This window comes from Musca domestica, unplaced genomic scaffold (assembly GCF_030504385.1).
Source record: "Musca domestica strain aabys unplaced genomic scaffold, Musca_domestica.polishedcontigs.V.1.1 13, whole genome shotgun sequence".
NCBI lineage: Eukaryota > Metazoa > Arthropoda > Insecta > Diptera > Muscidae > Musca > Musca domestica.
Window position 1 is genome coordinate 17287500 of NW_026712172.1, and position 13018 is coordinate 17300517.

Sequence of the window (13018 nt, forward strand, 5' to 3'; positions counted from 1 at the left end):
CACATTATACGTTTTATACATTTTGTAAAAAATTGAAATTTCTTTCCATTTCAATGGCATAAATTTGAATGCAATAATTTCGAGTAGTTAAAATTTAATTTTAATATAAAAGTGTACATTTTTTGAGGTTTTTGACATTTTATACATTTTTATACCTTTGTAAAAATCACAGATTTTTCACACTTTTATGCTCTTAGAAGTAAAAAATAACCATAAATAATTATTGAAACTGAAAATTGCTAAATTTTGAGGTTTTCGACATATTATACGTTTTATACATTTTGTAAAAAAACTGTATATTTTGTTCATTAAAGTGACCTAAATTATGCTTGGGATAACATAAAAATTGGTAAAAACTTAATTTTAATACAAAAGTGTCCATTTCTTGTGGATTTTGACATATTATACGTTTTATACATTTTGTAAAAAAATTAATTTTTTCCATTCCAATGGCCTTAATTTGAATGCAATAGTTTCGAGAAGTCTAGAAATCTAGAAATAATGCGAAACTGTAATTTTTTTGAGGTTTTTGACATATTATACATATTATACATTTTATACATTTATAAAAATTACAGATTTTTCCCACCCATATGCCCTTATTATTAAAAAAAAATAACCATAAGCAAACAACTGCAAGGCAAAATTGTCATATTTTGAAGTTTTTGACGTATTATACGTTTTCTACATTTTGTAAAAATATGTAAATTTTGTAAAAAAAACTCTAAATTTTGTCCACTGAGGTGACCTTAACTATGTTCGGGATATCTTGTAACATAAAAAATTATAAAATATTGCATTTTAAGACACAAGTGTCAATTTTTTAAGGTTTTTGACATATTTTACATTTTATACATTTGTAAAAAACTTAACATTTTGTCCATTCTAATAATCTTTTTTTATATGGACTAATTTTCTACACAACAAGGAGAAATAAAAATCCCATTTTAATAAAAAAAACACATTTTTGAGGTTTTTGACACATATTATACGTTTTATACATTTTGTCAAAATTGCAAACTTTGCCCACTCATTTGATTTAAATTTTAAAAAAATAACCATAAGCTAACAATTTTAACATAAAATGCTTAAAATCAGAGGTTTTCGACACATTATACGTTTTATACATTTTGTAGAAAACCCGTATATTTTCCCTATTTGAATGACCTAAATCATTTTTGGTACAAAAAAGAAGCAACAAAAACCTCATTTTATTACGAAAGTGTATATTTTTTGAGGTTTTTGACATATTATACGTTTTATACATTTGTTTAAAATAAAAATTTTCTCCTTTATTTGACCTCATTTTTATATAAATAACCATAAAAAAACCATTGCGACACAAAATAGTCCGATTTTTGAGGTTTTTGACATATTATACGTTTTATACATTTTGTAGAAAAACTGTATATTTTACCTATTTGAATGGCATAAATCATTTTTGGTATATTTTTTAACAAAAAAAAAAAAAACAATAAAACCCGCAGTTTATTACGAAAGTGTCTATTTTTGTAGGTTTTTGACACAGTATTATACGTTTTATACATTTTTTTAAATTAACAATTTCTGCTTTCATTTGGACTAATTTTTATATAAATAACCATAAAAAGACAATTGCGATTTTTTGAGGTTTACGACACATTATACGTTTTATACAATTTGTAAAAAACTGATTATTTTGTTCCTTCAAATGTCATAAAGTTTTTTGGGATAATTTTTTACACAAAGCATAGTAAACGATCCAATTTCAGCACAAAAATGTTTTTTTTTTTTTTGAAATTTTCGCCATATTATACGTTTTATACATTTTGTAAAAAACTGTAGATTTGTCCATTTTTCGAGGTTTTTGACATATTATACGTTTTTTACAATCTGTAAAAAAAAAACTAAATATTTTGTCCATTCAAACATCCTAAAGTTTTCTGGGATAGTTTGTCAGACAATGAAAAGTAAAAAATTACATTTCAACACAAATATGTGAATTTTTTTGAGGTTTTCGACACTTTGTACACGTTTTATACAATTTGTAATAAACCGTATATTCTGGCGATTCAAATGATCTAAACTCTTTTTTTTTTAACAAATTCATAGTAGTAAAACAACTACAGTTTACAATGTGCAATATCCTGGTATATAGAGAAAAATTATAATGACGTTTTTTACAAGTTTTTTTAAAATTAAATAAATTTTTAAATTTTTTATGGTTGTAAACCTATATAAATACGCGTACAATCCATTAAAATACTTGTTTTTAAGTTTTTTACAGATTTTATACATTTTATACAAATCTCATTTGAGGTGTTTACACATTTTTCGTGGTTGTAAACCTACGGTAAACCTTATACAATACATTGGTGCATAAAGAAATGATGTTTTCCAGTTTTTTACATGTTTTATACATTTTATACAAAAGTCATTTTTCGTATTTATACATTTTTTGTGGTTGTAAACCTCAAATAATACTCCAACAGTATATTGGCATATGAATAATAATATTTTGTAAGTTTTTTACACGTTTTATACATTTTATACAAATCTCATTTGTGGTATCTATACATTTTTCGTGGTTGTAAACCTAGGGCAGACCTAGTGCAATACATTGGTGCATAAAGAAATGATGTTCTCCAGTTTTTTACATGTTTTATACATTTTATACAAAAGCCATTTTCCGTATTTATACATTTTGTGTGGTTGTAAACCTCAAATAATTCTCCTACATTATATTGGCATGTGAATCATAATAATTTTTAAGTTTTTTACATATTTTATACATTTTATACAAATCTCATTTGTGGTGTTTATACATCTTTCGTGGTTGTAAACCTACGATAAACCTTATACAATACATTGTTGCATAAAGAAATGATGTTTTCCAGTTTTTTACATGTTTTATACATATTATACATGTGCCATTTGTTGTATTTACAAAAATTTTGTGGTTGTAAACCTATATAAATACGCATACAATCCATTGAAATTTAAGGAATACTCGTTTTTAAGTTTTTTACAGGTTTTATACATTTTATACATTTTATACAAATCTCATTTGTGGTATATATACATTTTTCGTGGTTGTAAACCTAGGGCAGGCCTTGTGCAATACATTGGTGCATAAAGAAATGATGTTTTCCAGTTTTTTACATGTTTTATACATTTTATACAAAAGTCATTTTCCGTATTTATACATTTTTTGTGGTTGTTAACCTCAAAAAATACTCCTACGGTATATTGACATATGAATAATAATAATTTTTAAGTTTTTTACACGTTTTCTACATATTATACAAATCTAATTTGTGGTATATATAAAATTTTCGTGGTTGTAAACCTAGGGCAGACCTTGTGCAATATATTGGTGCATAGAGAAATGACATTTTCTAGTTTTTTACATGGTTTATACATATTATACAAGAGTCATTTGCTGTATTTAAAAAATGTTTGTGATTGTAAACCTATATAAATACGCATACAATCAATTGAAATATGGAGAATACTCGTTTTTAACAGTTTTACAGGTTTTATTCGTTTTATACAAATCTCATTTGTGGTGTTGATACATTTTTCGTAGTTGTAAACCAACGGTAAATCTTATACAATACATTGGTGCATAAAGAAATGACGTTTTCCAGTTTTTTAAACGTTTTATACATATTATACAAATCTCATTTAAGATATTTATAAAATTTTCGAGGTTGTAAACCTAAAGTAATCCTCCTTCAATATATTCGTGCACTGAGAAAAATGGTATTGCTGTTTTTTACAAGTTTTATACATATTATACAAATCTCATTTGTGGTATGTATACATTTTTCGTGGTTGTAAACCTAAACGGATTCTCGCACAATATACTGGCTCATAAGTAAAGACTAAAATGGATTTTTTACAAGTTTTATACATTTTATACAAATGCCATTTTCGGTATTTATACATTTTTTGTGGTTGCAAACCTCAAATAATTCTCCTACAGTACATTGGCATATGAATAGTACTAATTATTAGGTTTTTTACAGGTTTTATACATTTTATACAAATGTCATTTTCGGTATTTATACATTATTCGTGGGTGCAAACCTCAAATAATTCTCCTACAAAACATTGACATATGAATAATGATAATTTTCAAGTTTTTTACACGTTTTATACATTTTATACAAATGTCATTTTTAGTATTTATGCATTTTGTGTGGTTGTAAACCTTAAATAATTCTCCTACAGTACATTGGTATGTGAATAATAGTAATTTTTAAGTTTTTTACACGTTTTATACATATTATACAAATGTCATTTTCGGCATTTATACATTTTCGTGGTTGTAAACCCAAAATAGTATTCATACAATATACTGATGCGTTAAGAAAAAGGGTATTGAGTTTTTTTACATGATTTATACATTTTATACAAATGCCATTTTCGGTATTTTTACATTTTTCGTGGTAGTAAACTTAAAATAACCCACATACAATACATTGCAGTATGATGAATATTAGTTTTTAAGTTTTTTACATGTTTTATACATTTTATACAAAAGTCATTTTCGGTATTAATACATTTTTCGTGGTTGTAAACCTAAAACAATTCTCCTACAGTGCATTGGCATATGAATAGTACTAATTATTAAGTTTTTTACACGTTTTATACATTTTATACAAATGTCATTTTCGGCATTTATACATTTTTTTGTGGTTGTAAACCTAAAATCATCTTCATACAATATACTGATGCGTTGAGAAAAACTGTATAGGGGTTTTTTACATGTTTTATACATTTTATACAAATGTCATTTTCAGTATTTATACATTTTTTCGCGGTTGCAAACCTTAAATAATTCTCCCACAGTACATTGGCATATGAATAATGATATTTTTTAAGTTTTTTACACGTTTTATACATTTTATACATATGCCATTTTCAGTAATTATACATTTTTTCTTGGTTGTAAACCTAAAAGCATCTTCATACAATATACTGATGCGTTGGGAAAAACTGTATAGGGGTTTTTTACAAGTTTTATACATTTTATACAAATGTCATTTTTAGTATTTATACATTTTTTGTGGGTGTTAACCTAAAATCATCTTCATACAATATACTGATGCGTTGAGAAAAACTGTATAGGGGTTTTTTACAAGTTTTATACATTTTATACATATGTCATTTTTGGTATTAATACTTTGTTCGTGGTTGTAAACCTAAAATAACCCACACACAATACAGTGCAGTATGATGATTACTACTTTTTAAGTTTTTTACATCTTTTATACATTTTATACAATTGTCATTTTCGGTATTTATACATTATTCGTGGTGGAAACCTCAAATAATTCTCCTACAATACATTGGCATATGAATATTGATAATTTTTAAGTTTTTTACACGTTTTATACATTTTATACATATGTCATTTTTGGTATTAATACTTTGTTCGTGGTTGTAAACCTAAAATAACCCACACACAATACAGTGCAGTATGATGATTACTACTTTTTAAGTTTTTTACATGTTTTATACATTTTATACAATTGTCATTTTCGGTATTTATACATTTTTCGTGGTTGTAAACCTCAAATAATTCCCCTACAGTACATTGGCATAAGAATAGTACTAATTATTAGGTTTTTTACAGGTTTTATACATTTTATACAAATGTCATTTTCTACATTTATACATATTTTGTGGTTGTAAACTTAAAACAGTCCACACACAACACACCGCAGTATGAGGAATACTCGTTTTTAAGTTTTTTACATGTTTTATACATTTTATACAAATGTAATTTTCAGTATTTATACATTATTCGTGGTTGTAAATCCAAAATAGTCTTCATATATTATAATGATGGCTTGAGAAACACTGTATTGAAGGTTTTTTACAAGTTTTATACATTTTATACAAATTTCATTTTTGGTATTTATACATTTTTCTTGGTTGTAAATCCAAAATAGTCTTCATACAATATACTGATGTGTTGAGAGAAACTGTATAGGGGTTTTTTACAAGTTTTATACATTTTATACAAATGTCATTTTTGGTATTAATACTTTTTTCGTGGTTGTAAACCTAATATAACCCACACACAATACATTGCAGTATGATGAATACTCGTTTTTATGTTTTTTACATGTTTTATACATTGTATACAAAATTAACTTTCGGTATTAATACATTTTTTGTGGTTGTAAACCTCAAATAATACTTCTACAGTACATTGGTATATGAATAATAATAGTTTTTAAATTTTTTACACGTTTTATACATTTTATACAAATGTCAGTTTTGGCATTAATACATTTTTCGTGGTTGCAAACCTCAAATAATTCTCCTACAGTACATTGACATATAAATAGTACTAGTTATTAAGTTTTTTACAGGTTTTATACATTTTATACAAATATCATATTCGGTAATTATACAATTTTTGTGGTTGTAAACCTAAAATCATCTTCATACAATTTAATGATGCGTTGAGAAACAATATATTGAGGTTTTTTACAGGTTTTATAAATTTTATACAAATGTCATTTTCGGCATTTATAAATTTTTTGTGGTTGTAAACCTAAAAAAACACACATACAATACATTGCAGTATGATGAATACTCGTTTTTAAGTTTTTTACATGTTTTATACATTTTATACAAATGTCATTTTAAGTATTTATACATTTTTCGTGGTTGTAAACCTCAAATAATACTTCTACATTATATTGGCATGTGAATTGTACTAATTTTTAAGTTTTTTACATGTTTTATACATTTTATACAAATGTCATATTCGGTAATTATACAATTTTTGTGGTTGTAAACCTAAAAGAGTCCACACACAATACATTCCAGTATGAGGAATACTCGTTTTTAAGTTTTTTACATGTTTTATACATATTATACAATTGTCATTTTCAGTATTTATACATTTTTTGTGGTTGCAAACCTCAAACAATTCTGAATAATGCTAATTTTTAAGTTTTTTACACGTTTTATACATTTTATACAAATGTCATTTATACATTTTTTGTGGTTGTAAACCCAAAATAGTATTAATGCAATATACTGATGCGTTAAGAAAAAGGGTATTGAGGTTGTTTACATGTTTTATACATTTTATACAAATGCCATTTTCGGTATTTATACATTTTTCGTGGGTGCAAACCTCAAATAATACTCCTACAGTATATTGGCATATGAATAATGATAATTTTTAAGTTTTTTACAGGTTTTATACATTTTATACAAATGTCATTTTCGGTATTAATACATTTTTCGTGGTTGTAAACCTAAAACAATTCTCCTACAGTGCATTGGCATATGAATAGTACTAATTATTAAGTTTTTTTACAGGTTTTATACATTTTATACAAATGCCATTTTCGGTATTGATACATTTTTCGTGGGTGTAAACCTAAAATAACCCACATACAATACATTGCAGTATGATGAATACTAGTTTTTAAGTTTTTTACATGTTTTATACATTTTATACAAATGTAATTTTCAGTATTTATACATTGTTTGTGGTTGCAAACCTCAAATAATTCTCCCACAGTACATTGGTATATGAATAGTACTAATTATTAGGTTTTTTACAGGTTTTATACATTTTATACAAATGTCATTTTCTGAATTTATACATTTTTTGTAGTTGTAAACCTAAAATATACCATTGCAGTATAAAGAACACTCTTTATTACGTTTTTTACAAGTTTTATACATATTATACACATCTGATTTGTGATATATAAACATTTTTCGTGGTTGTAAACCTAAACCGGATCTCGTACACCAAATTGGCGTAAAAACAAAAGTTATTTTTTACCTCCTTCTATGTTTTATACATTTTATACACAGGTATTATATGTTTATTACACACTTTTCATGGTTGTAAACCTGAAAAAACACTATGCATTACACTGAAGTATGTAAAAATGCAAATTCTGAGGTTTGTGACGTTTTATACATTTTATACGTTTTATACATTTTTTTGACATCAAAATATTTTTTTCAATTTTTATGTGTTGCAAACATCAAAAAGTTATTCCAGCACTGCCTATAGTATTGGGAATGAATATTGATTCCACCACAAGAGATAAGCCCCGTCCTGCCAACGCTGCCAGGACATCCACAGGATAAGGGGTTGATTATGGGTTTTAAATTTCTTGTTTTCGCTGCATTTCTTTTTTTTAATTTTTCTGCTGAAAATCATAAAATTTTCTTGCTCTTCAATTTTATTGGCCTCTTTGGATTTTCTTTGCAAAAAAAGAAAACAATTTTTAATTAAATTTTCAAGCGCCAAGGACATGCCCAGTCCTTAAGGCCCCAAATAGCCCATCATGCACACCTTGTTATTGAATTTTTGTGCCTGTGCCAATGTTGCCCGAAGAAAGACGAAAAACCGCAGTCTTACATGCCAATGCCTTGTTGAATGACAACTGCTCGATGTAAGGACATGAGTCCTTTGGAGCATAACTTACTTGTACCCTGTATGGACATTTCAGTTTGACCATGTTATTGGAAACGATTTATTTGTGGCTCAATTTCGGGGAGCTCCGAAAAGATGCTGTTGTTGTTGTTCGAGTTACAGAATTGTTGCATTTTATGGTCGTGTTTGCAATGACCAGAACACAGGATGTCATGCATGCATGCAGTCAAATTTTTGCTGAATGTTCGCCAATGATTTGGGGTGATATGGAGTGGAGGAGAGGGTATTGGAATTTGAAAATGGGGAAGGATGTAGGACATGTTTTTTTGTTTAACTTGTTTGTGGTGTCTGTTAAATTGCTGACACCACTTTTTGACCAAAGCAATTTTAAAGCCAGTGGCATCCATGTCAAAGGCTAAAAAGTCCTTTAAAGGTTGGAAATTTATTAAGGTCCGTTATTTATCCCGGAGCCCAGAAATTTTTATTTTTATAGAATTTCTTGGAAAAAAAATATTTTAGTTTTTGGGAAATCATTTAAATTTTGCCTCAAGGCCACGGGTCCTTCAAAGGATTGAATAATTGTTGGAAGTCCTTTAAATATTTTTTTTTATTTTTATTTATTTATTTTTTTATTTATTTATTTTTTTTTTTTTTTTGGAAGGATTAAAAACTAATTGAGGTACGTAATTTTTCTCCGAGCCCACCAATTTTTATTATTTATAGAATCTATTGCAATTTTTTTTTCTGGAAAATAATTACAATTTGCTAGGCCAGGGGTCCTTAAAATGATTGCAATTTAGAATTTCTTTAAATATTTTTATAACTTCCACCATTCTGTGGAGGGTATATTAGCTTTGTCATTTCGCTGTAACTCCTCGAAATATTCATGATAGACCCTACAAAGTATATATATTCTGGATTAGCTTCTTCTATGGCTAGAAGACCTTCTGAAGCTCTTCTATGGCTAGAAGACCTTCTAAAGCTGTTCTATGGCTAGAAGACCTTCTGAAGCTCTTCTATGGCTAGAAGACCTTCTGAAGCTCTTCTATGGCTAGAAGACCTTCTGAAGCTCTTCTATGGCTAGAAGGCCTTCTGAAGCTCTTCTATGGCTAGAAGACCTTCTGAAGCTCTTCTATGGCTAGAAGACCTTCTGAAGCTCTTCTATGGCTAGAAGACCTTCTGAAGCTCTTCTATGGCTAGAAGACCTTCTGAAGCTCTTCTTTGGCTAGAAGACCTTCCGAAGCTCTTCTATGGCTAGAAGACCTTCTGAAGCTCTTCTATGGCTAGAAGACCTTCTGAAGCTCTTCTATAGCTAGAAGACCTTCTGAAGCTCTTCTATAGCTAGAAGACCTTCTGAAGCTCTTCCATGGCTAGAAGGCCTTCTGAAGCTCTTCTATGACCAGAAGACCTTCTGAAGCTCTTCTATGACCAGAAGACCTTCTGAAGCTCTTCTATGACCAGAAGACCTTCTGAAGCTCTTCTATGGCTAGAAGACCTTCTGAAGCTCTTCTATGGCTAGAAGGCCTTCTGAAGCTCTTCTATGGCTAGAAGACCTTCTGAAGCTCTTGTATGGCTAGAAGGCCTTCTGAAGCTCTTCTATGGCTAGAAAGCCTTCTGAAGCTCTTCTATGGCCAGCAGACCTTCTGAAGCTCTTCTATGGCCAGCAGACCTTCTGAAGCTCTTCTATGGCTAGAAGACCCTTTGAAGCTCTTCTATGGCTAGAAGACCTTCTAAACCTCTTCTATGGCTAGAAGACCTTCTGAAGCTCTTCTATGGCTAGAAGACCTTCTGAAGCTCTTCTATGGCTAGAAGACCTTCTGAAGCTCTTCTATGGCTAGAAGACCTTCTGAAGCACTTCTATGGCTAGAAGACCTTTTGAAGCTCTTCTATGGCTAGAAGACCTTTTGAAGCTCTTCTATGGCTAGAAGTCCTTTTTCAGATCTTCTATGGCTAGAAGACCTTTAGAAGCTCTTCTATGGTTAGAAGACCTTCTGAACCTCTTCTATGGCTAGAAGTGCTTTAGAAGCTCTTCTATGGTTAGAAGACCTTCTGAACGCATATGACGGACCTCCCGATATTCGGTATTTTGTTGATTGATGTAGCGACTAAATTCACCCGAATTGTTTCAAATTTCGTATTCAAAGTTTTAAATGGGCACTACAGCTTATGCCTAAAAATCTTGTTTGCAGGTCCACGTCTTCGTATAGCCCCCATATAACAGTACCTTCCGGTATTCTGTATTTGGATGATTTTAGCGCATTATCCATCCGAATCTTTACAAATTTTTGTTTTCGAAATTTACAATAGGTGCTACAGCCTATGCCTAAAAATTTCGTATGCAGGTCCACGTCTTCGTATAGCTCCCATATAACGGTATTCGGTATTTTGATGATTTTAGCTACATTATTCACCGGAATTGTTTCAAATTTCGTATTTGAAGATGTTAATGGGTACTACAGCCTATGACAAAAAATACTTATGCAGAGACACGTCTTCGTATAGCCTCCGAATAAAGTTATAACGGTATTTTTCGTAATTTTTTGAAAATTTTCAAGTTCCTTCCAAATTGTGGATGGTATTAGAATTTCGGCCAGGTCGAACTTAGTTGTTTTGGTACACGTTTATTTTTTATTTAAAGGATTTAAAAAAAAAATACTCAGGTCCAGAATCCGGTTTATTATAAAATTTTTCAAATTTTCCCAAAGGCCAGGAATCTTTAAAAGGATTGAATAATTGTTGAAAGTCCTTTAACTGAGTTTTTCCAATTTTATTAAGACCTCCCCCCCCCCCCTTTTCATGAAATATATAAAAAATAATTTCCTATTTTTTTGTTTTCTTTTTTCCAGAAACTCCACTATGGCTGCTACTGCAGGTTGCACCCATACGCAACGAAAGGGATCTGGTTGTGTTGTTCCTGTTAACATTTCGCGATATAACCGCCCTCAAGCAGCCAATCGACAGCGAAGATACCAAAGGTGGTAAGTAAAAAAAAAAAGAATGCCCTACTCAAAAATTCTTGTTTCAATACTTGTAAATATTTCAATGTAACTGTGTGTGTGCGTGTTCTTTTTTTTTTTCAAAACAAAAAAAAAAATAATACTTCAAGGATATATACAGTGGAACCTCTCCAAAGAGGAGGATAGCAAGCAAAATCAATTGTTTTGGGCTTTTAAAAATATTCATTAACACTTCAAGAAATTCCTACATACCAAAGAAATTTTTGGCCCTCCCAGAGTCCCCTTTAGAGAGGTTCCACTGTATGTTGAAAATTTTGTATATAAACCAAAAATACCATGTACAAAGAACATTTATGTATTCTTATTTTTTAAATTATTTTCTCTAGGAAAATGGTTTGTACGGGGCAATGCATGCATGTGTGCCACAGAAAAAATCCATAAAACACTCAATTTTCCTCATTTGCACAATCTACCAGGAAAATACATTTTCCATAAGGGAAAAATATTATTTCGACCAATTTCTTAAGTAATTTTTTTTATACACATTTTTATTAGCGAATTTTATTTCTTTCGATGTTAAAAGATTTTATTTTTTGGAAAATGGAAAAAATAAAAGAAAATAAAAAATCTACCGGAAAATAGGATTTCCAAAAGGGAAAAATATTACTTCGAAAATTCCTTAAGCAATTCCTATCAATGACAGTTTTATCAGCAATTTTTAGATTTTTTAATTTACAAAAAAAAAAAAAAAAAAAAAAAAAAAACAGTAAAGAAAGTCCTAAAGTCGGGCGGGGCGACTTTATGATACCCTATACCACTTTGCTAATTTAGTAAAGCTCCACATAACAATTAACAGTTTTTATGGGAGAATTCAATCATACACGCTATGATTATAATTATAATTTAAAGTTAAAAAGACTAAATATGCCGAAGCATTTGTATCTTTTAAATTCGGACTTGTATTGGCCATTTGGTGCACAATTAATTTGAAATCGGATAAAGATATATATGGGAGCTACATCCAAATCTGAATCGACCTTGATAAAATTTGGCAAAGATATTTCTGAGCTGTATTTGATATATTTCCCTGAATATCGTTGTTACGGAGTGCATATTATGGCTGTGGGTAACGTATATAACAAATCGGGTGAATAGTATATATGGGAGCTATAGGTATATCTGAACCGATCTTCACCAAATTTGACACACTAGCTTCTAGACTCAATTCGGTCGTAAGTGCCAAATTCCATGCCATTTGGGCAAATATTAGACGCTTGGTGCACAATAAAAGGCAAATCGGACGAAGTTATATATGGGAGCTATATCCAAATCTGAACCGACCTCGATAAAATTTGGCAAATATATTTCTGAGCTGTATTTGATAGATTTCCCCAAATATCGTAGTTACAAAGTGCATATTACGGCTGCGGAGTACCAAAAATAACAAATCGGATGAACAATATATTTGGGAGCTATAGCTATATCTGAACCGATCTTCACCAAATTTGACATATTAACTTTCAGACTCAATTCAGTCGTAAGTGCCAAATTTCATCCCATTTGAGCAAATATTAGACGTTTGGTGCACAATAAAATATAAATCGGACGAAGTTATATATGGGAGCTATATCCAAATCTGAACCGATCTCGA

At 29.5% G+C, this 13018-nt stretch overlaps 1 protein-coding gene across 1 annotated transcript in view; it reads left to right on the plus strand.

Annotated features, from left to right (window-relative positions):
- Positions 1-13018, plus strand: part of LOC101896376 (potassium voltage-gated channel protein eag) — a 274849-nt gene that overhangs the window by 212386 nt on the left and 49445 nt on the right. Inside the window, exon 6 of the mRNA XM_059118706.1 lies at positions 11257-11388. Within this exon, the coding sequence (XP_058974689.1) occupies positions 11257-11388 (132 nt within the window). The remainder of the gene's footprint in view (positions 1-11256; positions 11389-13018) is intronic.